This window comes from Pungitius pungitius, chromosome 3 (assembly GCF_949316345.1).
Source record: "Pungitius pungitius chromosome 3, fPunPun2.1, whole genome shotgun sequence".
Lineage (NCBI taxonomy): Eukaryota > Metazoa > Chordata > Actinopteri > Perciformes > Gasterosteidae > Pungitius > Pungitius pungitius.
In genome coordinates, this window is record NC_084902.1 from 7056479 (window position 1) to 7083369 (window position 26891).

Here is a 26891-nt window from a genome sequence, read left to right on the forward strand (position 1 = left end):
ATCTTCTAAATACCACCGACAGCACGTGAATGCACCACCGCGCCAGATAAATAGGCGCCTTTAACCAGCTGAGCCGCACCAAATGAGTGGAGACATGGCGCGCGTCTTCTGTTGGGGAGACAGCTCCAGCGGACAGTTCCGTCCTCGGGACGCCCTGAGTCCGGCTTCGTGGACCGTGCCCGGGGACATTACCGAGATCTGCTGCGGGGACCAGTGCACTTTATTCCTCACCGGGGATGGAGGCGTTTTATCCTGTGGAGACAACTCGCGGGGACAACTTGGACGAAAGAAACTTAATAAGGACGAAAAGACGCCAGGTGATGTGAGACAGCAGCGATCTCTCGGGGCTGTTGGATTTAAACCAGGATTTGTGTGATTGTCAAGACGAAACCGCAGAGAGCCATTGAGTTCAAGTAGCTCAGTGAATACAATAACAACAACAACACAGCTGATTAACCGAGGCGACGTTCAGTTTCGTTTCTCTCCTGCCGGAAAACGAAAGTTAACTGAGGCTTGTATCGTGCGTTGAGTTCGAGTGATGCTGGATATGATCGACAATAATATTATGAAGGTTTTTGATCAATCGATTACGTTGCGTTATTGAAAATATTAAGACCATTGAAGTAAAAATGCCACAATGTATTGTACTCCTGCACTCTGGATGACATTGCGATGATTACTTATAATGACTATAATTAAACAATCCATTGCTTATCTGTTATTTTATTACATATGTTTTGTATTAGATTATTGGATTATTGCTGATGCTTTTATGGGAAATCTTCTTTTGAAAAGTAACTTTCTGCATCTTTTGAATGTATTTAGTTGAATGAATTTATATACATATCTTAAAAGTAAGTGAAAATAAGTCAAATTTAAAGTTACTTCCCACTATTGTTAGTGTCACTCGTTCTTCTTTGTATATTATAACACATTTTAAGTGTGTTGGATAATACTTTCATGATGAGGAGTTGGGTTTAGACAAAACAACACAAGATCTGGATCGTTAACAAGACGTGTCCGCTGAGATAAGATCACGCTCAGGATATGAAACCTGTGTGACGTGTGTGTGTGTCCGGTGAGGTCACACACGTCCATGAGGTCAATGTGCTTGCGCAGAACCCGCCCCCCCCCCCCCCCCCTGTTTATGAGACCTGATCCCAGTGTATATGTTGGTGCTGGACAAGAAAACCCTTTGAGTAGCCCTCGAATTGTGTTATTGTTGCACTTTGATGGAATGTGTGATTGTTAACCTGTTACCCCGCCTGTCTCCCTGTACAAGGTCGCGTGGAGGGTCTGGGCAAAGTGGTCTCCATAGCTTGCGGTCGGGACCACTGTCTGGCCGTGTGTGCATCTGGACAGCTGTTCTCCTGGGGGGCCGGAGACGACGGAAAGCGAAGCCTTTCACCAAATCTGCTCTGCAGCCGACCGAGGCGAGGTTCCACTCTGTGAAGCGCACGTTCGTGCTCATCGCTGAAAGCATTTGCCAAAGCCTTTTTGAAGCCTTTTTAACGCGTCATTGTGTCGCCAACATGCAGTCGGGTGCCGATGCCTCTGCCCATTGCCGTGATTCAAGTTGCTTGTGGGAGCTCCCACTCCGTGGCGCTGACCAAAGGTAAAGGACGTGGATCACGCCCACTGTCTTTGTTCAGGTGGAACTCTTGGAGCTCCTGTAATGTTTACTTATGTGTAACGTAGTGATGTTTGGTTTCTGGATTTTTACATGACTGTGCCAAATCCAGTTTTCCCCCATTCCCCTCGGGCATGACAATGTGCAAATGTAAATGTTAAGAGCTTGCCGAAAAAACCTAGCTGCAGGTTTACAAATAAAATCAATTTGAGAAACAGAGCATTCCTCCACTTATCTCCCAAAGCGGTTGCGGATACGAGCCTCCTTTTAATACCACCTGTAATAAACTTTTACATGACAAACTGTTTACATCATATATTTTTTTTCCACTTTAAAGGAGCCGATGTCTTCTCGTGGGGTTTGAACAGTCACGGCCAGCTGGGTCTGGGGAAAGAGGTTCCGGGGCAGGACGCACCGCTCCTGGTCTGCGCTCTGAGCGGCGTGGCGGTCACCCAGATTTCGGCCGGAGCGTCCCACACTCTGTTCCTCGCGCTGCCGGGCCCGGTGTACTGCTGTGGGGCCAATCGATCGGGCCAGCTGGGGCTCAACAGGGTGGATGAGAAGGGTACCGACACTCTTCTTTCCCTCAGCCGATCGGTCGATGTCACACCGTCGTATCATGTTATAAAAAAAATATATACTTATGTACTCTACTGCGTCATATTTATCCAAAATCACTATACGTACCCATTATCTTTTACAGGCAGGTTCAACATCTGTATGGTACCTGCCCTGACGCCTCTGGGGGTCTCCTTCATCAGCTGTGGAGAGGCCCACTCTGCTGTGTTAACGCAGGTACGAAAGACCTCTTAAGTTCAACCTTTTGATCATCAATTCGTCCCAGCACGTTGCGCGCAGTACGTGAGCTTGTGTTGCGCTGTGGTTTTCTAGGATGGCGAGGTCTTCACTTTTGGAGAGGGAAGCAGCGGTCAGCTCGGTCACAACTCCTCTGCCAGCGAGGTCAGACCGCGACTGGTCGAGCGTCTCGACGGAGCCGCCTCTCAGATCTCATGCGGCAGGTGGGAACCGGGAGCGGGCCTATGTGAAACACAGAACAGCCATGCTTTGATTTTAGAGGGAAAAGGTTCCACTTTTTATGGATCAGTGCTGATGGCAAACTACTCAAGCAGAGAAGTACAACAACAAGAAATCACCCCGCTGGTGTAAAACGTTTAACAGAAAATGTGATTTAGTGTCTGTTGGCATTGGAGGGCAATAAGTCTCCGGTAGTCTGTGTTTGATTTGCTGTCCCTTTATTTTGGCCTCGTAAAATTATGAATATTTAACTCGAGGCGCCCGGTTGAATTACTCTGACTTCATGAATTGCAACATAAAAATGTTTCCTGTCTCTCAGACGTCACACTCTGGTTTTGGGCACCTCTGGCCAGCTGTGGGCTTTTGGCAATGGATCCAAAGGTCAAATTGGGACGGGAAGGCCTGAGGACAGCCTAACCCCCGCGCTGGTACAATTCCCATGGACCACTGACAGTGCAGCAGTCGTACCCACAGGTTTGAATGCGCAGACATCACACGTGTTCCTTAATTATCCCAGGAGATGCCTGTGAGGATGTTACATGGCTGCCAGCAACTATTGGATGACGTTTTTAGTGGAAGATGGTACTTTTTCTTCAACAGTTCCTCATGAATTTTGGCAGTCAAATATGCACTTGAAATAACATTTAAGTATATTATGTTCTGTTAAAGTAGAAGTTGTACGTGAATATGTTTTATTTGTTCCAGCAGACTTGCAAATATCAGCTGGGTGGGACACAAACTTCACTTTCACTTTGCCCACACAGGTAACCTAACCCTCTAATAAAGACTCTTTTTTTCTTTCGGATTTCAGAATAAATATACCCAGATTTGATAAATCAAGAATACAAACATTGGTGTTAAACTTGTTTTTAACCTTGAACTTTGAATTCAAATTGTCATTATCTTAAAGTAAATTGTGTCCTTTAAGATGTTGGACCGGGGACAGATAACTGGACGTCTTGATGAAACAAAACTGCAGAAATGGCTGTCAATGAGACACGGCAACGTAGTGGCAAAGAGGTCCTTTTTTTTTAAAATAACTGCATCGTATTTGTAATCCTGCAGCTGCTCAACTGAAACATCCTGCTCTAACTGCACTGTGTTAATTTAACAGAGAAATATCTTCAATGTTCCTGACGAGTTCCAGTCTGGTTGCGAGTTTCACAAAATCTCCGTGAGTCCTTTTTCTATTGTTCACTCTTTTTTAGAAGCATTTCCTGTGGGTCATTTATCCACAGAAGCGCTACTACTTTGCTCTAATGCTTTGTTTTCGGGTATTCAGCGGGCCTCCATCCCAAGCAGACGTCCTGTCTGTGGACCTTGAAGCAGCCACCAGAGCTTTCGACCGGCTGCTGGCAGTACCGTGGATCAAACAACACGTAACATCAATCCCACTATTTTCACGCATCGCTGAGCTCATCTGTTCTGTCGGTTCAGCCACTGAATGGATGACGAAAGCGCTTCTACAATGATTTACCCGGCTTTAAACCTCTGGTAGATTGAAGGGTTTGTAGATTAGATGTAGTGTGAACATCTAATACTATTCCATCATGTATCTTATTTTCCATGCAGGTCCAGTTAGAATGCCTGCTTGAGTTGCTTATTGCATCCAGAACCTCCCTGAAGTCCCCGGAGATCCTCCTGGTTCTGATGACGTGTCCCCTTTTCCAAGAGGACAGCAGTGCGATGACTGGGGTGTTGCCGTTGGCTGTCGTCATCGCAGATCTGCAAGAGAAGACTCTGGAAATACTAAGTGAACAACCACCGCACTTTGTTATTATTTTTGTTGTCAGCTGTGTGAAGACACGATACTCCTTGATCTTACTGTACGCTTTTGACAAATATCACTATATATTAAATACTGCCTCTCAGGCTAAAATATGTAACATTACACTGGTATCATGCAGATATGTAGAGAAGCCCATTTTCGCCCAAGTTGAGGTTGAAATGATGACTTTAAAGGTTGAAATTATCACTCAAGAAATGCGCATAATTTTGACTCTCTAACCCTTCTTTTTTTTTTTTTTTTTGTGGCGGAGATGGGCCTTCATAGGTTAGTTATGTCTCTGTGTGCTCTCTGGCCCGTGTAAGTCCTGCCTTGTCTTTTTCCATCTTCAGAACGCAAGTGGTCTTCCCTGAAACCCGCCTTACTAATGAGACACATCGAGGTGTTCAGGAAGGCCCTCGCCTTCATGCTGAGAAATGGCCTCTTGGTGACTCACAACCCCGGAGTCAAATACCTGCTGGAAGTCCTCAAGCTACTCTACAAAGTCAGTGCTGCGTGTTTTTATTACGATCTTGTAGTGGGTTCGGGGGTAGAACTATTACGGCCTACTTTTGGGTTGAAGACAAATGGAAATGATTTATCCTGGAAATAAGCTCTTAAGACAGATTTGGAGCCATAATCTGCATTATAGGGTGTAGAGGTGGTTACTTGGGCCTGTGCCAGGGCAGCTTTGTCCTGGTCAAAGTATCCAGCAAATGGCTTTGAGGACAATATTGGTCCTTTTAGAGTGATCAGAATCCACATTGGGACTCGAAGTGGTCTCACAGCCATTATTTTCTCCTGACATTTGCAATGTTTTGCAGGTACATTTGTGGCTGACATTTCTATTTTTTCCCTAGGCAAACAAAACTGGGAAGTCTCACAAAGTCGCACTGAGCACCTTTTATGTCGAGGAAATCAATTCAAATGTAAACGCATTCCAGGATGTTGCTCTGTGGACTCAGTTTAAGACCGAGGTAAGAACATAGAGTACAGTATAAACCGGTGATTTTGTTCCACAGGAACCATCTTCCCTGAATTTTTCTGATATTTTTACTTGGTGGGTGAATTCTCCATTTCCCTCATTTTTAAGGATGACGTCAACATACCTGCCATTTTCTGTCGCTACCCGTTCCTGCTCCCCTTGGTTTACAAGGTGGCGGCCTTTAACATCTATGCAGGCATACGGAAGGTAGAGTATGTGATCAGACCATTGGAAATAACTAACTGGAGGCCAACGATGATGAATATTAATCACCATGCATAACATGGCTTTCACTTTTTCTTATTGAACAATATATTTACCTTGCACTATATCATTTAAATAAAACAGCTTTCCGGCTGTGAGATATGTGAATAAAGAAGGGTTCTGTAATTACAGGGGGCGGAATGCGTCGCTTATGACGTGGCCTTGCGGTATACTGGGGAGTTCCCGTTGGTCGGGTCAGAATCCCTGGCCCCGGTCTTCCAGCTCACCCTGAGAAGAACCCACCTGGTGGAGGACACCTTCAGGCAGCTCGGGGCCGCAGACCACTGCGCTTTCAAAAGGGAGCTCTTGGTAAGCACGGCATCGACGCTGTGCCATTGCTTCATATTTCAATTCATTAAAAGGGCTGATTCCGCAATTTAGCTTTCCATTTCCGTGAGGTTGTAGGACTCCCAGGAAACATCACGATATTTGAAGGTTTGGTCACTGAAAGACTAACTGGGCGACACTTTGACTAAAGTTGAAAATGTGTGTGTGTGTGTGTGTGTTGCTTGTAGCAGGACTGTGTGAAGGCGAGCTCTCAGTAAAGTAATAATATGTTCATATTGGAGATGATAGTTACATTCCAAGGATTCTGTTTAATCATTCCTAGGTGCAATTTGCTGACGACCGGAAGTTGACAAATGTCAACAAAAGAGACTTCTTCCTGCATGTGTTTGAAGACCTGATGGCTCCTAAGTCTGATATGATCATGTACAATGAGAGCACTACTCTGGCTTGGTTTCCTCCCAAGGTAGGAAAATAGAAAATATAATTATAAACATGTATTCACTTATTGCATTGGATAATCATTTTTGGAAAGCACGAAACAAAAGGCCTCAACTTGATTGACTCGGTCTCTATTGGTGCTATACTGATGCTGTACTATAAGGGTGACGAAATAAGGTTGATTGTATGACTTGGATGTGTCTAAAGCTTAAGCAACATGAAACGTGCATTTGACCCCAATCGTGATCATGTGTTTGTCATGAACCAAACAGCCAAAAGTGGAGGAGAAGACTTACTTCCTGTTTGGCGTCCTGTGTGGACTGGCTCTGTACAACCACAACATCATCCACTTGCCATTCCCGCTGGTCCTCTTCAAGAAGCTGCTCAAAGTCAAACCCTCACTGGACGACATGAAGGAGTTTGAGCCCGTCGTGGCAGAGTAAGATTTCCTCTTTCTAACTGCAGAAAGACACGTCGTCTGTTTGGCCGTTTTTTTTATGCCATCTGCACGTCGTGATTGTCTTAAATGGATCCTTTTTTATGTGTTGACTTTGTCTGCAGGTCTTGGAGGTGCATGTTGGACGACTACACCCCCGATGAAGTCGAAGAGATGGAGCTTCCTTTCGCTGTAGGTTTGCTAAAGCACGGTCAGAATGAGGTGTTTCTGCAACGTTGTTATGTGGCTGTAATCACCCTTCTTTACAGATGCCTTGGGGGGGTGAAGCAGTTGAGCTGGATCCAACTGGAAAACTTGTCACAGGGACAAACAGGTATGATTACACACACGTGAACTCAGAGCAGCACAGATTTATTCTGCCTGTATCGTCGACAGTCTGTTTATTTTGACTATTTCTCTTTACAGGAAAGAGTTCGTAGACGCCTGCATCAACTACGCCTTCAACGAATCAGTGGAGGGAGTGTTTGAAGCTTTTAAGAAGGGCTTCTTCAAGGTGTGTGACATCGATGTGGTGGAGTTCTTTCAGCCCGAGGAGTTGCAATCAGTGACGGTGGGCCAAGAAAAGTACGACTGGGAGGTGCTAAAGCAGGTGCGCCAAGAAGGCTTTTTCTTTTTGTATCTCGAAGAGTCAGAAATGTATTGTTATGCACTCATGTTAAAGATGGACGTATCACTTAAACCAAAAGTACATCAGGAAAGAATGGAAAACAGGAATAAAATAGCACCTGAACACGTCAACAAGGATTGATTTAATGTTCATTAGCACACAGCATAACTTTAAACAAACCATAAATACAGAATAACACAGGACATCCAATTGAATTTGATTTAAAAGCCACACATATTGGGAAACAATTTATAACAATAGTCTATAACATATTTCCGAAGTAGGCAGTAACTGGCTTTCTGAAAACTGTTTGGAGTAAAAACTATTACCTTGTGAATTCTAGAGCACTAGAAGTCAAAAAACGGTGGTAAAAAGGTGGAAATGTGGTTGAAAGTAAAATAAAGTTGGACTGAAAGTAGTCCAAAGTATTAAAATCCACATCTGTGTATTTCCAAACAGAACACTGTTTATGAAGGCGAATTCCATGACCTTCATCCAACCATCGTGACCTTCTGGGAGGTGTTTGACAGTCTGACAGCAGAGGAAAAGAAAAAGTTCCTTTGTAAGTATCATACAGTGATTGTGCTTGATATGTCTCATCAAGTTGGACTTAAGCGTAAAGATGTAGTCGCTATCAATTTCAGCTTTTTCCTTATTGTTCTATAAAGATGTCTTTAATTTACTTACGGTGCTTTTTTTGTCCACCAGTGTTTGTCACAGGATACAACCGGGTGCCCTTCCTGGGAATGGAGAGCATCAAAATGCAAATCGCCGTCTTGCTCGACGCCTCCGAGATCCACCTGCCGACGTCCCTCACCTGCCACTGCCGGCTCCTACTGCCCATGTACCAGAGGTACCCGGTGGAGAGGACGATGAAGACCCGCCTCCTGAGGGCCATTAATCACAACGGAGGCTTCTGGAGGAATGTAGATACTACAGAATGAAGGCTTCAGTCTATATATTGAGCGTTTTTTTTACTATTACAGAGATAAGAGCCAGCATTTCAACATGTTCTTGTTTGTGTGATGAAGGAAAACACTAGTTATACTTATTAAACCTACTAAATAAATACTTTTTTCTTAAACTGGCTTGGAAGTTATTTAATTTATTCATTTCTAACCAAAGGCCATTATTAATTTGATAGTTCTAAGCTTTCAGCCCACTCTGACGGTGACGAATGTTTTTTTTTTTTTTTTAGTAATTGGGAAAAAGTAAATTGTTGATTTGTAATGAGATGCTGCAAATTCAGGATTTCTATTTAAATGAGCACTCGATCAAAATAATTTGAAAAATGATTTATTGGCAAATGAGTTTGAATATCGTCAATGATTATTACATTTTGGAAAAATGCTAAAATCTAAAATTTTGAAAAGCTTCCAGACTTAATTTAAATAATGTGATTTCACCCTTGTTTGAGCTGACATTGGCTAACATAAAAAAATGAAATTATTATTTCACAACAATATTTGACAGTTTTCCTAGAAAAAAACAACCCTCCCCAGTTTTCTTTTTCATCTTTGAATTTGAAAAGCTCTAAAATAATTTACTCAGCTTTTAAAAAGGATATCAAAGTCAACGTGACATTTATTTGCGACCTCACGTCCCGGCTTATAAACAGTTGATGTTTCTATTCATGAAATGTCAGGTATCAAAGCACATACAAAATAATGGAGCAGGTAAAACCGAGGGGGTTTCTACAGCCACACACCAGGCAGAAGACCCTCGTTTCCAGATCCAACAATGACAAAACAGGTATTTCTCTCAGCCAAGATGCAAACATTTGGCGAAAATAAGCATATTTCAAACCTGCATTAGACTTGTTCCTTGTCATTAAATGGACGGTTTCTATGAGGTTAGTGTGCTTCCTTTAGTCGGCTCAGAGAAGACACATTAAATATCAGTCGAGAGCAACATGTGTGAAGACTTTCCCTGTACACAAACATAGTTAAATACTACTAAAAAACACAAATCAACAAATAATTACATAGAATAGAAAACCAACTTCTAGCTCATTTACAGGTTTGTACATGGAGGACATTACATAAAAAAAAGGACACACGGATGACACAGGGCTGTGCTGTGAGAGAAAAGGCAGCCGTGCCTCCTCTCGTCTCCTAAACGCCACGTGTGCGTGTGTTGTTTTGGCTCCACGTGTGCGTGTGTTGTTTTGGCTCCACGTGTGCGTGTGTTGTTTTGGCTCCATGCGTACATACATACGTGCATGCTGCGTGTCGGGCTCAACGCCTGCGAGGTGATGGGATATTTTTCCAGACAATTTTGGATATGTGTTTTGTACAAGTCCAGCTTGGGTGATGTGCGTTTTCTTGTCGCATTTAAGGTGGATACGATGGCCTTGAGCCGAGTTCATCCACACGGTGAGCGTGTGGGGTTTTATCTGATGAGGTGGTAGGTGAGCCAGTACATGAAGATGGGCTGTGCCGCTGCTATCGACATGGTGAGGTACATCCTCAGCTGGTTTCTGGTTCCTCTCACCAGTCTCCCCTCTGCCGCCGCCTCAGACAACAGCTTCAGACGCAGGGTCCTGATCTGAGGAGTGACACAAGTTAAATATTCATTCATCAAGCATTAAAGCCACTGTGCAGTCAAACCACACAACTATGTCATAATCATTCAACAGTGTGACAGATTTAGATTAAATAAAATGATCTCGGTATAAAGTTAGTCCTCTACAACACCACCTTTGACCATGATCGAAATGATAAACATAGAATTAACACATTTTCAGAAATGTCAGCCAAAAGAATAACTAATTAAATTGCATCAGAACGTGCAGGTGTCTCTGAGGACCTTTGAGTGTATTGGTATGTGTTTTGCAGAGAGCCATGGTGAGTGGAGGTGAAGGAGACCACGAGGAAAGCCTCCTTTCCAGAACAAAGACAATTAAATTCTATGACACCGAAAAATCATTTGACATTTGTCTTTAATCATTTGAAAAAGCAAACTATGTCAAGCAAGATCAGTAACTTGAACTCTCAAAGAGTTAGGAGACGCTTGTATACTCACCATAAAGACAAAGATGGCTGCACAACACCACAGTAGAGAGAGATAGTACGCCGGTCTCCCAAACAACAGGCCCGCTACGACTCCTACGATCATCCTGAGGAAACAGAAGAGAGACGCACTAACGTTTACAGGTGAGCTATAACATCAATAACTAGTGATGAGAGAGTGAACATAGAACAACGCTCTGCGTACCCAACATATTTATAGCCGGAAAAGGCCAGCAGGTCAATGGTGGTGAGGTCAGTGTTGACGGTCACAAGGTAGAGGGACAGCAGGACCGCCAGGACTTCCATTATCAGCCACACCAATGCCGAGCTGGCCTGGACCCCCAGCAGCTCCGGAGAAAACCTTCAGAGCGCACAGAGCGATAGTGTCTTTAGATCCATATAGAGTTCTCCATTACACATTAATTGTGTGTTGTCAATGAGAGGCGGTACATAATTACCAGTCTATTCAACCATTTCAAATTTAGGATAATTTCAATCCACTAATTAAATCTGCATTGGTATTATTAGTTGAATAATTTTAACTTTGTAAAAAGTAGAAAACACCTAGAATCAAATACGCATGAATTCAATGATCATGAAGCATCATAAGTCATCTTAACATAATTGGTATTGTTGTTAAAACACAGACGTGTGTGTCACGTACCGGTTCTGTGTGCCGAGGGCCAGTCCGGCCACCAGCACGTATGTGATGAAGCCCATGGCGGGAATGTAGAGATCAGGAGCGTTCACATCAAAGCGTGGAGCCACAGGAGTGTCCTTCTGGTAGCTCACCTCCCAGTTCTACAACACACACATGATCACACACACTCACAATCTGGACATCTTCTGACAAAAAACACATCATTTCAAAGCATGACCTGTATTGATATTCTGGATTATTTATTTCTATGGATAAACTGAAACAGACAGCGCTCAAAGTATTTTGTCTCATGTGAGAATCTGAGGAAAGCCTCCTATGCACAGGATCAGCTCTCCTGGTGCACATTAGTGGCATATTATACAGAAGCGTGTATATAAATAGAAGGTGCAAACAGACTTACCTCGTGCATGTAAGGGAACACTAGAAGGCCCAGCTTCTTCCCGACGTACACTGTGTCCACAGCAAAGTAATACTTCATCTTAGAAATTGGGATGAACCTGTCCAGCTGAAACAAGCGAGCACACAGCCATAAAGACACGCATTATTTAGGCTACACCTGCATTGACCCGATGTTTTCACTGGCTTATGCATCATTTCTGGAAAGCAATGCTAAAAGATGTTAATGACTCAGTCCTTACATTCTTGTCCACCATTTCCCTTCCCTGGGATGCCAGTGAGCTTCCATATGCCATGGCCAGGTTAGACATGGGGTCTGACAGGATGGACTGGCTGGAAAGTCCTGCTGCTTGAGGCCCGGCCTGCTGGTTACTGCCAACATGTCACAAGAAAACGTAACAACGCAAGGTAAATGATCCATGTGTCAGCCAACAATAAATACATGCATAAAGTCAGGTCTATTGTGAGTGAATGAAAAAATAAGCCTAAGCAGCCAAATTAACAGAATTGCGTAGTTTTGTGTCCCCATCCCCCGTTTGTTTCCTTGATGTAATTTAGTGCCAAAACATAGTAACAAAGTACTTAATAAAAACAAAACTAAGCCTTGTACCCTGTCTGCAGTCCACGTGCAGCTCTACTCGTATCCTCAAACAGCTGACTGCCTTCTAAGCCGTCCACGGAGCTCCTCCTCAGACGCATGTTGGGCTCTGGATGAGAAGAGAGTCGTTAGAGACGCCGATGTGTCAAACAGATCTAGACCTCTTCAATCACTTACGTATGTAGGGGTTGCAAAAACTTCATAGGATGCAAATGCAAGGCATCCACAGTTACCTGAAACCTGTTACTTATAATATGCATCAGTTTGTGAAAAGAATAGACTTCATAGTAATACTACACAAAGGCTGTAACTGGATCCCCAAATCCCAGTGTGAATGCCTTGTGCAGGAGAAAGATCTCTTTATATCCATCCCCCCCCAGGGAGTAATAACCTCATCACAAGAGCAGATTGCATCACCTCTAAAGAGACAGTTTTAGTTCCAACCTCCTTTCCCTAAATGGCAAAGAATACGCTCCCAACACAGGAAAGACAAAATATTTAAGCAAACTCAAAATATATGAATCTGTCAAACAGTCCGTCAACATCTGGTGTGCTTGCTTACATTTGGTGATGCACAGACACCCTCGTTGCGAGGACTTGAGGTGTCGTTAAATCAAATATATTGGCCATAGCCTGATCAATAACCTTTAAAATACGTCCAACATTCCTGCTTATGGATCCGAGTCGATAGTAAACACAGGTCCCAAAGTCTAACCTAGATTGAACCCTAGAAACAAATGATTAGACAACGTCGGCTAACATCCATTAACACCAAAAATGATCCGAGTCAGCTGCGCACGGAAGCGACACCACGTAACAGCCCCGAGTGAGGAACTCAGGTTACCCGTAGCTAGCCTAGCCTGTGTGACGTAGGCAAGCTAGTTAGCATCTACACACCCTGATGCTTATTAGTCATTTGCGGACAAGTTATCGCCCACTAATTCCCGCCTTTATTTGGATAATACCGTCTTCCACGTGACCTGACATTGGACTGTGGCGAAACTATATACTAAATGTTCATTGTCTGTGCTTTTACAAGTTGGTCAACGTTATCTAGCATAGCTAGCCGTTAGCTGTTAGCCGAAACCAGCTGAACCCTTGTTAAGACATTTTCCAGAGAGCCGATATAGCAAGTACAGAATGTGCACATCCAGCGGATAACGTCAGCTCTTATTAAAGGACATATTGATGGATAGAATCACGTACGTAACTTACGCTGTCTGGACCCACTCTGAGTCGGTGTGTAATCCATTTGGACTAAACGTGATCGTGGCAGTAGCCGTCAGTTTAGCAAACTCCACTTAGATGCAGTTGCTAATAGTTAGCCAGCTGCACAGGGGGGCGGGGCTAGAGCGAGTCATTCATAACTTATACACGGAAGTGAACGCGTTCTTCTTCTTCATTTTAGTTTTGATGATTGGTTACAAACCAATGTGTAAGAGGAATATCGCCATCTACCGTAAAGACTCGGCCTATATTAAATTATTTTTAGGTGCATGTACTTTACCTATGTTACATGTATGTGCTCTTTTACATGTCTACTCCGGAGTAGAAAACACAATTGCATTCTTATATTCTATAATGTCTTTCTCCACAATAACTTTGTTGTGGCTCTTGCTCACTCATCCTCTCAGCAACATCTCACTGAGTGCTTTTAAACAACTTCTTTTCACTTTTTCATATTTAAATAAATTATATTACCTGATCTACATGGTCTTACATTTGCAGTGTTTTCATACATAGATTTATTTTATGGCCATTCACTGCCCATCCTATCTTTGAAAGATAGGGGAAGGGACCTATGCTTTTGCTTCCCTCTACTCCTTTTCTTGAACAAAAGGTGGCTTTTTCATTTTATTTTGTGGTCTATGTCTATGTTGATTTTTAAATGTCTACATGTTCAAGAAATTAATGCTTCAATCAATCAATCAATCAAATTTGGGATTCAACTGGCAGTTCTGTGAAGACATGTTTAGTCCCACGAATACTTGAGTTAAATGTTATTGCAATGATTCATTGCCGGTATTCTGTTGATTGTTTTTTTCCAACAATCTCCGACACACTGCAAAAAAACAAGACAATAAATAGTTATTGAGGAGGTAATCCTGATACGTATCCAACATCTGCGGCCGTTCCAGATGGTCCGATTTAACATTTATAAGTAACATTTAACATTTAGATTTATATTTGACATTTACATTTACATTTAACATTTATATATAACATTTACATTTAACATTTATTTTTTAACAACTTTGTGTTACTGCCAAACATTGTACTTGGAAAAGTTGTTGCATGTATTTACACGATTTTGTCTCTAAATGTTTTAAAAAGTGACATGTGAATATTGTCCTGCTTTTTTTATTCATATGATAACGCTAAATGTACAAAAAACTGCGCAGGATTTTATAACGTGCAACATTTTACAAACGGCGCCCCATAGGTGCGTAAAGTGGTGAAGGATCTTTTTCAGGAGGCAGATCGCTGGTCGCGGTACATCTTAAATTAATCTGGGCACTAAATGAAAATTAGTTGGTGGCCATGTTTCCATTAAATCCATTAAAAAAAACAGCTTATTAAAAACTAAGCACTTTCTTTCAGTAATGCAAAGTGTACTGTCATCAGACGTTGCCACTTTAGGCTACGCTTTACAAATGGCTGTAAAATGGCCAGACCGTGTGGTTTGGCCCTTTAACAGGCTATGTCACATGCTTTCTTGAGACAAATTTGCATTGTTTTCTTTGAAATGCTGCTTTGAATTTTAATACCTATCCTTCCAGTAAATGGATTAAGTTTTACCACACCTTGTTCCCAGTACCACATTTTTCATCTTTCACTTTCTATTTCTGTCTAGAATGTGGTCAGACTTGAAGTGGTAGATGCATCCATAAAAAGCGCTCTGCTCTCATGAACCTGCCGCAGAAGACCCGACTTTTTTCAGACGCTTGTGTGGACTCTGAATCTAAAACCATGGCCGTCAGCGCGGAGAGGGAAAGGCAGACTGAAGACGAAGGCAGACAGACTGCATGGAACCACAACACCGGTAATTTGCACTTTTCTTCCCATATTTTTACTCCTTTGTTAATTAAATCCTCATTTTATTTTTATTTAGCCCTCTAATGGCCTGCAAAAAACCCCCAAATTGCTATGAAACTGCCTAAACAGAGCATGAAGATAGCCCTGGGGTCGTGCCTGAACAAAGGACGTCACACATTGTGATTGGCTTTGTGCGTGGCAGACTACACGGACTCGCTCCTAGCCCGTGACCCACTGGCTGTAACCTCTGCTTCGTCAGAAAGAATGAAACAAAATCAACTATTGACTGACTCACTATTACTGTGTATTATTTCCATTCAAACACGCTGTCTGCAAACAACATTTCTTGCATTGCTTTGCAGATCAGGGTCGCCGTCATCGACACGCCAGGAATCTATGACACGCAGTACCGAGAAGAGGAGGTGCTAAAAAAGCTGAAAGAATGCGTCTCCTTCTCCGCTCCCGGTCCCCATGTGTTCCTGATTGTGGTCAAGTTGGGAAGATTCACGTTGGAAGAACAGCAAACGGTTGAGCTCCTGCAGCAGGTCTTTGGTGATGGAGCTGCAGAATACTCCTTGGTTCTCTTCACTCACGGGGACCAGCTGAGAGGCACAAGAATTCAAGACTTTTTTAGAAAAAGTCAACCGCTCAGCGATTTGATCAAGAAATGTAACTCGCGGTATCATGTCTTCGATAACACGGATCCGGACAACCGACAGGCGCACGAGCTGCTTGAAAAGGTCGTGACTATGGTCCGTGATAACGGAGGGACATTTTACACAAACACAATGTTCCGGGAGGCTGAGCGAGCGATCCAGGAAAAAGAGAAGCAGATCCTGAAGGAGGGTGTAGCGAGAAAACTCAAACAAGAGGAGGAGCTACGAGCAGAATTTGAAGGAGAAATGCTGCAGGACGAGTTAGATTCTTTAAATGAACGGCACAAAACAGAATCTAGAGAAGGAGCGGAGAGGAAAAACAAATTCGTTGAATCTGGGTTGATTTTAACAGGCGCTGAAGCAGGTGTGGCGATAGGGGTGGCTGCAGGAAGTGTCGGTGGTCCACTCTGCATCGCAGTCGGGGCAGTGGTGGGTGGTGCTGTCGGGGCTGTCGTAGGAGTCTTAACACCAGCAGCAGTAAAATCTCTTAGAAAAAAATGTGCCGTACAATAAGACTGCATTGACATGCCCCGTGTGCTGAAGATGACACTGAGCAGGGAGCATGCATGGTATCTGCTGTTTAACGTAAAGAGTGTTACGTTTACTTGTATGGCTTAAAAGCTAAAGATTAAGGTCTTTACAATGAAAAAAATGGTGACCAAACCAGAGTTGACAAAATAAAGAGTTTATTAGAGTTACATTTGTAACAATAATTCCAGTGTTTGTTAATGCCTGAGTGATAGCGTATGTTGATATACTTAAGTTACTTGGCATTTCTTTATGTTTATAAAGAGCTTTTGTTGATTTGTTTGTGTTTTCCTAAAACATATTTGAATACAATTAAAACCAGGTTTTGCAAGTTAGACGTCAGTGTCCCTCTGTGTGTGAAGCCTTTGAGCGGGTGAGTAGTGATGAGTATATCTTTGTGGCTGATGACGTTATGCAGTTGTAGGCCGATGGGAAGTGGATTTGTGTAAAGAATTGTTCACAGCAGCACTGCGGGCAAGTTTCCCTCGACAGTTTTCCCCAATCATAAACACACCGTACAAACCGCCGTGGGTTACAAATAAATGTAAGAGAAAATAAAACCATACCGGTAATTGGCCGTCTATCAGGCCTCGTTTCTCTTTGTCTCTCACTCTTCTGACGGCTGGACTCACGGCGCCTCAGTCAAATATGGTCCATCTTCAAATGGACTGTACTGTGCATAAAGGAGCCTCGCATGCAGAAAACGTACACTCTCGAATAGAGCACACGGATGTACAGTCATTCCTCGCTCTTGTAACACACACACACACACACACACACAGGCCACATCAGGGACTATGTCATGCGGTAATAATTGTTTTAAATATCACAGAAGAGGTCAAGAATAGAGGTTTTTAGGTTAACAGCTTGGTTTGCTGGGACTTTTGCTTGGGGTGGCTCTGTCTTTGCAAATTACAACCCACGGGGCTCAATTCAAGCACAACTGAGCCAAAGAAATAAAGACGTGTGTGTGTGTGTGTGTGCGCCTGAGCACCACTGTGGTGTGTATATATATATATTGTGTTTATATATACACATTTATATAAATATAGTATATACACACAATATATATGTATCTATTTAAAATGCTCTGTTGCCCTTTGAAACAAGAAACCAGTTTCTGGTAAAGTGAAGTAAAATAGGTTGGTTTTGTAAATGTTCAGACTCAGAACATTTTCTGTTGTCTTGTCAGATATTAACAAAAGTTCAAGTTTAAACAAAGGACTGGTTCATTCCCCAAACAAGGATGTTAATGGAGGCATTTTAATAATATCCGTAACACTATTTTACATGTCTGAAGTTACCACGTACATATTCATTCAAAAGAGCCAGATGGATAATGTAGGTTAAATAGAAGAAGTTTGCTGTGTTTGCAGACAGTTGACAGCTGCGAAAACAGATTGTGAATCAAAATCAATACATTCAAAATCAATTAAATAAAGTAAAATAGCACATGATCTATTTATCACGATAAAGCCATTTGTTATACTTTCAAAAAAACAACCCTTCTTAAAAGCCTGAGAGCGATGCAAGACACAAAGATAATTTTGTGTAGATCTCCAGATGGAGATGAATAATTCAAGGAGTAGAAAGTTAATTCAAAGGAAAGTGGTAGTAGGAAGATGTTCTAGGTACCGGTGTCACAAGAGCATCAATAATTCTCCAGGGTTTGCGTGGTGTGCTACAAGCTCAAGTTTATCGCTGCCCTCCGACATCCACATCCGTACACAGAGAGAGAGAGAGAGAGAGAGGGATGTGCCGTGTGAATACACTCTTCCATGAAGCATGAAAAGCATTCACTCTGTCATTTGGTAGCACGTCCACAATCGCACTCGTCCAGTGAAGCAAAGCAGCGCCGTTCCAGGGACCTTCCTCGAGCGCTAGTTTTTTTCCTCTTCTCTGTGGCTTTTTTTGTTCTTGCAGTGTTACTTTTAAACACACATCGATCCGGGTTTAATGGAGTTATCACTGATGGCAGATCAGGTAAGAAAGTGGGCACATATTGGTCTAATTCTATGACATCAAGGCGATTTGTATCCAAGTGTGTTTTTATTCTTATATTATTATAAGTACTGTACTAGTAATAGTACCAATTACAGTGGGTGGAGTAAATTGCATCTGATAATATGAGATAATATGTGACTGAGCGTGTGTGCTGTAAGTGTGCAATGCTTTGGCTTTGATTTACGATTGGAATTTGGGAGTCAAAGGTCATGAACACTGTCTCCTCACTTCCGCTTTGTTCTCGCAAAAGCGATGTTTCAGGAACACTTCATTGAATTTGGCAGAAATATCCACTTAATTAGAATTTGGTGGTCAAAGTTCACAGTGACCTCAACAAACAGATTTCCAGTTTATCATAGCTCAATAATTGATATGCATATAATGACAATTTCACATAAATATTAGAATTAGAAGGACATCATTATGGACATACATGGATGTTAACTGCGTCTGGACTGGATCTCAAAGGCTGCAAGATGCTTATTCTATTTGTGACAATAGATCACAATATATATATGCAGTGAATACAAGAGAAAACACAACGCAGACGCTGTAGGTTCTGTTTTATCAGCCACTAAATGAAAATAACTTGTGGGTGTGTGACACGGTAATGAGGAAACAATGCATGGCTGACATTCCATGATTAGAAAGTGGTTGTGCACACACTCATGGATGATGGACAGAAGTGGACTGCAAAGTAGCTTCTCCAAAAGGATACTCATGCTTTATTTTAACCACTGAGTCACCAGGAGGCTGCTGCTCCTCTGTCTGTCTGAGGGGCATCCGTCATGTAAAAAAACAGTTAGATACAAATGTTGAAATTTAATGAAGATTAGCCTAGTTTTTGGCAGACTTTTTTGATGATTTTTCTGCCAAATAACAATAAAGGGGTTGTGATTTTTCCAAATACGCGTTAAAACATTTTTAAAATGTTGTACACATATATGAAATCTCTATAAATGAGAGAAATTCTTCTCCAAGAACTATAATTGTTGTGTAACTGGCAATACGCTTTGTGTGATTGTTGACCGCTCTTCTGCTCTGTATCGTCGTGAAACATCGCGTCCCAGTTTCCCCCTGTCTCCTCTGACCTGGGATGTTGAGCTCCGACCAGCTCGAGGGCATTATGTTACAACCGAGGTCTCTTTGTTTAGTATGAAGAAGTGCAGCCTATGGATACGTTCAAAGTAATTACTGTAGCTTTCAAGTGCATGTGCAGTGAAAATAAAATCCTATTTTTACTGCATTAAAGTTGCTTTGATGCTTTGGTGAAGTTTTCCTTACTCGTCAGAAAGAAAGAAATATGTATTACAGCTGTTTCTTTAGCTTTGCTAAGTTTTAATTCAAGGGAATCTTAATCTCTCACATGAAACAAACGAAATATGTTCACACGTATGTATATGTGTGTATATATATGGTGAATACAGTGAATAAACCGTATATACGTTTACCCACAATATTTTAGATTATAACATTTTTTGATGAAATAGCTAGTTAGATATGACACATCTACGATTGAGTCATATTTTTAGACTAGCAGCTGGAGCTTTCATATATCAAACATTTGTGACAATAAATTGCATCAATGAAGATATTAGTAACACACAGGAAACCAAAAGGTCACTCTAAAGGGATAAAACATAAAGCAGTCCTGTTGTGCAGAAAAGGAGCCCCTTTTCTGCTGTGTATCCTGTCCAGCTGTGCAGATGTGATGGAAAATCTCTTATGATAACCATCATCTAAAAGGTACTGGAAGAGCTAACTCACCATGCAACGGCACGCACTAGTAACGGTCAAATGTTGCAGCTTCCTCAAAGCTTTTCTACATCTGCCTCCTGACTATACTTTTAAATGTATTTCTTTAATTATTGCACGCACAAAAATATTATTTTTTTCCCATTTTCTAGTTTCTGGATTGAACTCATTCCTCTCTACGTCACCGAATGTTGTCACTGAGCCTGTCGACACCCGACGTGAACCCTGTCCAAAATGAAGGCCTCTGATGGAAAGCCTCATCTGATAGCCATCTGTTCCCAGATAGTTAATCAGGTGTGCTCAATGTGTGCTCCTTAATCACCCGACGCTAACTGTCTCTGCACACTCTGCAATCAACGCCTCGGTGTTCTTACTAAAGAGAACCTTGCACTTAGAAAACTTTGTGTTCCAGATGTGTTTGAAGAGAATGCATTTGTCTTTGCAGATGACGCCTCAAGTGTCACTGAAATGCATCATGGGCTTAATAATGATGCTTTATTGTAATGCCTCAGCAGGACAAAGTTCGGTTATTGGTAATAAACTCTCAGTTCACAGAAGTTCACTTCATTTTAAAGTCTTGTTCTGAGGAATATCAATAAATGTCAGAGAGCTTCATTTATAATCGTATATGTTTTATGTGCGTCAGTGACCATACGGCTTGTGTTTGTGTTTCGATAACTGATGTCCTTGAGCCAGACAAGGAGCTCAAACAGGGGCCCTCGTCTCTCTTTCTATCCCATACCTTCTTTCTGGGGGTGAATGTTTCAGTGAACTTAATTAAATGTTGTCAATCAAGGTGTGCGTGTGTGTGTGTGTGTGTGTGTGTGTGATGTAGAGTTGGGTCGGATTACCATCTGCCAGGGAGTTAATCAGGCAGGTCAGGGGTGTCTCTTTGACACATACAGGCGATCTAATCTGTGACGAGCAGCTCTCACTTTCAGTTAATTCCAAAATGCTGTTTGTTGTAATTAATCTGGCTTTTTTTTAAAGGAATAACGGAGAATGTATGTGTTGCAAATTAAGTAAAGTTAACAGAAAACGTAGAGTTGGGTCGGATTACCATGCATTTACTTTACAAAAACAATCTTGGGTAACTGGTGACACATGAATAACAAAAACTTCTCCCAAATGCAAAACTATGTATTTGTTTTGGCTGATGTGCTCTGAATATGAATCAACTAAGAAACTTTACTCACCCCTTTAAACTCATTAAAAGGCCTTTCTGTTTACGTATGCTTTCTTGTAACACACACAGTACTAATATCAACCGAATGACACTTCCGTGACGAAGTGAAGTTTAGGCCCAACTGGAGTCCAGAAGGAGCTTAACAAGCAAGGTCATGCGTTCCCTCAATGCCCGGACTTTCAATTAATCACTGTGAGGTTTCTCTTATCTAATCATTTTTTTATACCTGTGTATAAGCTCAACATTTCGGCTCAATCACACATTTCCTGACCCCCTTCGACAGCTGTCTGCTTATCTTATATTGCAGGGGTGTTAAGTTTGATGAACTGTCTGGGTCATTTTTGCAAAAAGGGCCTTGGTGTGGGAGAGGTGGAAGGGTCTTTGCTGTGTCCGCCCCCCTTTTTGTCATTCCAGCGTAGATGTTGATGCGATAGAAGGCAGAGGTTGTGACTGCTAAACACATTAAAGCACACAGGCAGACGGGTACAAACTGTGATAACGCTTCACTCATTTAACGTCAGGTTAGACGCGTACTCACATGTATGTGCACAGAAACAACTGCAACTTTACGTTACGTCAATGAATCAACTGTCCACCCAAAACAATCACATGTGTGATGAGCGCACGCACATTTGCGGCTTTTGCTGAGTGCGCGCGTGTGTTTGAAGGCACGGAGGGTCTTATGAAAGCTGGATAAGGTCATTTAATGATGTCAGTGAATGCAGTTCTTTTCTCGTCTATCAGGCTCTGAAGCCTCGAGCCAATCCAAGCGAAGAGTCAACCAGCCATGAGAGCAAGCGTCTCACCCTCTGTCTCTTCTTCCGAATCTCTCTCTCTCTCCGTCTCTCTCTCTCAGGCGCTTTGTCTTCCTCTGAATCCATGTCTCTCTCTCGCTCTTTAACGTACTTGTTTTCTCTCTCGCCACAACCTACAGACTGGACACCTTTGCCTCGCTTGTTTCTTTCTCTCTTTCTCTCTTTCTGTTATTATTGCTCTCTCCATTCTTGTCAGGAACTCAACCCACTCAGGTCCCCTCTGGACATATTCTAACAGCAGTCTGGCAAGAGGGTTTTTTTTTTTTTTTCTTCTTCTCATGGCTCAATTATTTTGGAAATTATGGAAATTATTTGTCAGCTGCTTCTACAGTTTGTGTTCATGATTTCAGATCATGATCGAAAATGTCAGTAGTGCTTTGAAAATGAACTCACTCAACTCAGATTTTATTCAAAACAAAGACCTACTATCGGCTTGAGATCCTCAGAAATCTTAATAAATTGAAATTGAAATAAATGATTTAAAAGGCTGATGATTTACACCAGTTGTTATTGGCTGTGTGGTTCAATGGATGATGGATGGATGTTGAGGAATTATAAGACAGGCCGTAATCCTATTTTCTACCAATCTCATTCGTATTTTTTTTCTTTAGACAAACTGTAACACGTTTCTTGAACTATTCCTGAGGTCAACATTTGTCAAGTCGTTTCATTTGTCACCAAATAAAGTGACATACCACTGCCCTACATGCATGAACCAGCCTGTTGTATGAGAAATGACCCCCGTCCTCGTCATGGGGGGGAGGGGATGGCGAGGTGTGTTCAAATGACATGTTGGCCCCAAGGAAACAATTCCAATGAAAAGTCATTACAATCCTTTGTTGTGATGGAGACACAAATACAACACACCCACGTGAATATGCAACGGACACATTTGTTGGTCAGACTTCACTTGCTTTGTCTCTGTCTTTACCTTTTTGTTGCCCACTCTTTAGTTTCCTTCATCACTTGTGTATTTTCCCGATTTTCCGATCTTCACTATCTCTTTCTGTGTTTGGTCTTCATGACAGATGTGTCAGAGAGAAGAGGAACAGCTGGATGCTGTGAGGCTGCTTATTCACCCTTTCATTTCTTCATCTCCTCTGTCCTCCCTCTCTTTTCTTTCATCCTTGTTTTTCTGTTAAAGCAAAACACAGATGGAGACCAAATTTACAGCCCTTGAAAAATGCATTTGGGAATTTTGCAAATGTATAAAACAAATATGATCCTCCTCTGCTTGTTAAAGTCGTTTATTCCCTGCAGGAGCAAACTTTATAAAGTAAATAAATAAATATTTCTACCCCCTCCCCTCCCCCATCATTGGCTAATTGTATTTTTCTACACCCCAAATCCACTTATTCCACACAAACACCCCTCATTTTAACCCCCAGACTCCATTGTGTTGTGTTATGTGTGTGTGTTTGTGCTTCTAGTGATTGATTATTGTGTGTTTCCTGCTGCATATGTGTGTGAGCATTCATTTGCGTGTGTGATATGTCAACAGAGGCAGTATCGGATTCTCCTCGTAGAACATTATATAACTTTATGAACCGTCACTCCCATGCACACACACACACACACACACACACACACACACACACACACACACACACACACACACACACACACACACACACACACACACACACACACACACACACACACACACACACAGAGTAAAGAGACTACACACATGTGCTTCATCCATCTAAGCCCCCACAGGAGACACACACAGATGGGCAAAGGAAACATACTCATATGACCTCTCATTATATACATAAAGGATGTTGTGCACTTGAAATGTAGTGCAGCAAAAAATGTTGGTATTTTGAAAGATTTGGAGGATTTGTCTATGTCTCTAATCCTACAAGCTTTACCAGGATCTTTTAATCCGTCCCTGGATTGGCATGATGATACTAGGACAACGGGGGGGGAAATGGAGAGTGTTGAAGAATCTATGGGGATGAGAGATGAGAGGAAATGATAACGGTTAGCAGGGTTCAGGAAGGACACGAGAGAAGAAAGCAGAGAGACGGAGGAGGACGCGCGAGTTTCAAGGGACGCAGAGATTCTGAGGAGAGATGGAGCCGATCAGAACTGAGTGAACGTTTGGGTATAATGTGATAATATAATGTGACTCGGCCGAGTGTGTCTGTGTGTGATTTTAAAGAGATGGAAACCGTGGCAAAATGAACGAAGGAGAGGATTCGGGGCGTTGAATCTGATAAGAGAGCAGTAGACATCCTTTTTAATTAAGAGTTTTATATAATCAGGGGATAAACGATTAAATCCCAGAGAGGTGACAAGTGCTTTTAAAAAGAAAGGATTTGAACTGTCCCACTTAGTAAAAAAAAAAAATCTTTTTTTTGTCTATTCCCATTAAGTGGCGTCAAGATAAATTATGATTTCAGTGATTTCCGAACTCTGTGTTCCCAAGAATAGAATGGACTCCTTTATAGCTCAATCACATGTTGAGACGGATGTTTTCTGCATTGTTTCAAACTGAGAGTGTAACGCACACAAGCAGGAAGACACATGTTCTCTGACCTTCGCGTAGCATTCACCCATGCACACATGCCTGCTATTATTTTTTACGAGCACATGCACACACACACACACACACACACACACCAATCCGCACACGCAGACCGGCCAGTGCGTGCCATATGGACGTCGTGTGTGCATGTTTGTAAAAAAAAAACAAAAGAAAACACACACATGAAGCCTTCGCTTTGCCACTGTGCCACGTGTGGATGCAGAAACGCTGACCTTCCTGGTGACTCAGCATGATGGGTGGACAACGGTCACAACGCCGCTGGTTCAGATCAGATTCAGGGTTTCTGTCACCTCATCACGCTCAACTGTTGGGTTTCCTGCTTGGAAGCATTTTATGAAAGACTCTGACCCTTTTTTTTACACCCAACTTGCTGTACAATCAATATTTCTACACGGTCGAAGACTTCCATTCTATTAACGTCATGTGGTCGTAGTAGTTTTACATTTTTTTGGCAAATTTTGCTTACTGGCCAGAGAAAAAGACCATATGTGACCTGGTAAATGAAATCAATGCTAAAAGCTGGAGAGTGGTAAGTACGTCTGTGTGAGGTTCTGAGCACACAGACCAGCTATTTCCACCGGATGAAAGCGCCTCCTGCGTCGCACACTCCTTGTGTCGCACACTCCTTGTGTCGCACATTCCCTGTGTCGCACACTCCTTGTGTCGCACTCTCTGTTTTTTTTCTGTACAGTTACACGTGTCCACGGTGCGATCTGCCGCTCTGTGTCTTTCCTTCTCACAGCGGGACACGTCTACGCCTCTCTCTCTCTCTCTCTCTCTCTCCCTCACACACACACACACACACACACACACACACACACACACACACACACATGCTCTCACAGTGCAGCAGGGAGGGATCTCTCGCTCTCTTTCGGTGTGCATTTATTTATTTCATTGATGGTGCGCCGCCTCTCTCTCGGTTTCTCCCTCTCGTGAAGCGCTGCCTCCTCCTCCTCCTCCTCCTCTTCCTCTCTCCCTTTTAGATGCACTCAGCCTCAGTCAGAGTGCAGGAACAGGACGGGAAAACCACAACTCATCTCTTTCAACTCTGACAGCCGGCAGTAGGTACAACCCTCTTTCTTTCTCTCTGTCTTTCCCTTTCTTGGCCTATGTTTCCCTGCGTGTCCTTGATCTTCGTCAATGCCCATCTCTCATCTCTCATCTCTCATGAAAAACCAGCACAAACTTGTGCAGGCGTTTTTTTTTTTTTTTTTTAGAGCTGCGTCGTAGTGGGTGAATTGTGGGACACTCTGCTGCTCCACAAGCAGGACGCGGTTTAACCTTTAAGAACACAATTCAGCTGTCGTTCAGACACGGGACTCGGTTGAAAGTACCTGGAGTGGATGAACTTTCTCTCTGCTTACTTTCAGATGTATAAAACATAAAGGGCAGCCGTGTGTGAGTTGATGTGACACGGGCAGTCGAGCACTTACTTCTGTGATGTTGTTGTGATGCACGAGAGTGTTTCATGATGACAGTAAGACAGAGCTCATCAGACCTGACATGTGCATTCAAAAAATCCCCACATCTATTCTTTTAATCCCAGTTTAATTATTAAGTTTCACTGTTTGGATTCTGATCGTTTACTGCTGGTTTTCTTTTATCACTGCTGTCACAAAATGTGTGTTGCTTCACTTCCTCTGACACTTTTGCTGTGTCTTGATTTTTATTTTTCTCGTTAACTATTCTATTGTAAAACAGATGAAGGCTGTTTAAATATAAATATTTTCCGTTCTGAAGATTTAATATTTGCTTTACTGGTGTGTGAAAAAAAGCATCATTTTAAGTCCTCTCAACATCCAAAGTAGATTGAGTGAAACTGGGAAGCAGTCAAAGAGAAGTATAAAAAGTTCTGTTTATATTTGTAACTTTTGTCTGAATGAACAGATTGACTTTAGTCCAGGACGTTTGAGGTCCCAACGGGACCTGATGTATACGGTGACATTGCGTCCCCTCGGGTATAAGTCACTCGATGATGCTCCTTGTGAACTACGCTTTCTTCCTAAATATAACTGTGGCTTCGTTGCTTGAACCTAACACGCTGTGAAGAGGCAAGTTTATTTTCAGAAGGTACTATGAATGTAAACAAATGAAACGTACACATTTGTCGCTGCAGGGACAACTAGAGCGTCAGAGTTTGAAAAACAGGCCGCTGACTAAGCGTCTGTATTTGAGGATTTTGGAAATTGTCTTGTCGGCATCTGGCAGCCACTTGAATA

The 26891-nt window shown here is 42.3% G+C and overlaps 3 protein-coding genes across 5 annotated transcripts; 2 read left to right on the plus strand and 1 right to left on the minus strand.

Annotated features, from left to right (window-relative positions):
- The first annotated feature begins 31 nt into the window (after positions 1-31).
- LOC119213963 (probable E3 ubiquitin-protein ligase HERC6) lies at positions 32-8552 on the plus strand. 2 transcript variants are annotated; one of them, XM_037465268.2, is made up of 23 exons: positions 32-317; positions 1283-1433; positions 1539-1615; positions 1968-2195; positions 2334-2425; positions 2522-2649; positions 2985-3139; positions 3371-3429; positions 3594-3685; positions 3780-3839; positions 3948-4044; positions 4238-4418; positions 4784-4935; positions 5291-5407; positions 5524-5622; positions 5812-5988; positions 6290-6430; positions 6678-6844; positions 6967-7033; positions 7111-7175; positions 7268-7451; positions 7929-8031; positions 8178-8552. In XM_037465268.2, exons 1-23 carry the CDS (start codon positions 83-85, stop codon positions 8411-8413), a joined length of 3063 nt encoding a protein of 1020 aa, XP_037321165.2. In that variant the 5' UTR covers positions 32-82; the 3' UTR covers positions 8414-8552. The 2 variants fall into 2 exon arrangements, with proteins under 2 accessions (XP_037321165.2, XP_037321175.2); XM_037465278.2 differs by having other exon boundaries at positions 3374-3429.
- A 273-nt stretch (positions 8553-8825) lies between these two features.
- yif1b (Yip1 interacting factor homolog B (S. cerevisiae)) lies at positions 8826-13509 on the minus strand. 2 transcript variants are annotated; one of them, XM_037465304.2, is made up of 8 exons: positions 13342-13509; positions 12148-12244; positions 11780-11909; positions 11542-11646; positions 11145-11281; positions 10686-10841; positions 10494-10587; positions 8826-10016 (listed from the first exon to the last, which is right to left on the minus strand). In XM_037465304.2, exons 1-8 carry the CDS (start codon positions 13385-13387, stop codon positions 9861-9863), a joined length of 921 nt encoding a protein of 306 aa, XP_037321201.2. In that variant the 5' UTR covers positions 13388-13509; the 3' UTR covers positions 8826-9860. The 2 variants fall into 2 exon arrangements, with proteins under 2 accessions (XP_037321201.2, XP_037321210.2); XM_037465313.2 differs by having other exon boundaries at positions 8832-10016; positions 13351-13507.
- A 1596-nt stretch (positions 13510-15105) lies between these two features.
- On the plus strand, positions 15106-16546 carry LOC119213970 (GTPase IMAP family member 4-like). The gene is made up of 3 exons (XM_062561637.1): positions 15106-15178; positions 15374-15411; positions 15534-16546. Exons 1-3 carry the CDS (start codon positions 15106-15108, stop codon positions 16338-16340), a joined length of 918 nt encoding a protein of 305 aa, XP_062417621.1. The 3' UTR covers positions 16341-16546.
- Positions 16547-26891: the final 10345 nt, after the last annotated feature.

What these genes read in the sequence shown, in the direction of transcription:
- LOC119213963 (XM_037465268.2), top strand. Translation starts at nt 83, where the DNA reads ATGAGTGGAGACATGGCGCGCGTCTTCTGTTGGGGAGACAGCTCCAGC. An exon ending in GCGAGTTTCACAAAATCTCC is followed by an intron (nt 3,840 to 3,947) that starts GTGAGTCCTTTT and finishes TCGGGTATTCAG; the next exon opens with CGGGCCTCCATCCCAAGCAG. An exon ending in AGATGGAGCTTCCTTTCGCT is followed by an intron (nt 7,034 to 7,110) that starts GTAGGTTTGCTA and finishes CCTTCTTTACAG; the next exon opens with ATGCCTTGGGGGGGTGAAGC.
- yif1b (XM_037465304.2), bottom strand. Translation starts at nt 13,387, where the DNA reads ATGGATTACACACCGACTCAGAGTGGGTCCAGACAGCGTAAGTTAC. An exon ending in GTCCAGACAGCGTAAGTTAC is followed by an intron (nt 12,245 to 13,341) that starts GTACGTGATTCT and finishes CTTCTCATCCAG; the next exon opens with AGCCCAACATGCGTCTGAGG. An exon ending in TGTTCCCTTACATGCACGAG is followed by an intron (nt 11,282 to 11,541) that starts GTAAGTCTGTTT and finishes TGTGTGTTGTAG; the next exon opens with AACTGGGAGGTGAGCTACCA.
- LOC119213970 (XM_062561637.1), top strand. Translation starts at nt 15,106, where the DNA reads ATGGCCGTCAGCGCGGAGAGGGAAAGGCAGACTGAAGACGAAGGCAGA. An exon ending in TGCATGGAACCACAACACCG is followed by an intron (nt 15,179 to 15,373) that starts GTAATTTGCACT and finishes TGTGCGTGGCAG; the next exon opens with ACTACACGGACTCGCTCCTA. An exon ending in TAGCCCGTGACCCACTGGCT is followed by an intron (nt 15,412 to 15,533) that starts GTAACCTCTGCT and finishes ATTGCTTTGCAG; the next exon opens with ATCAGGGTCGCCGTCATCGA.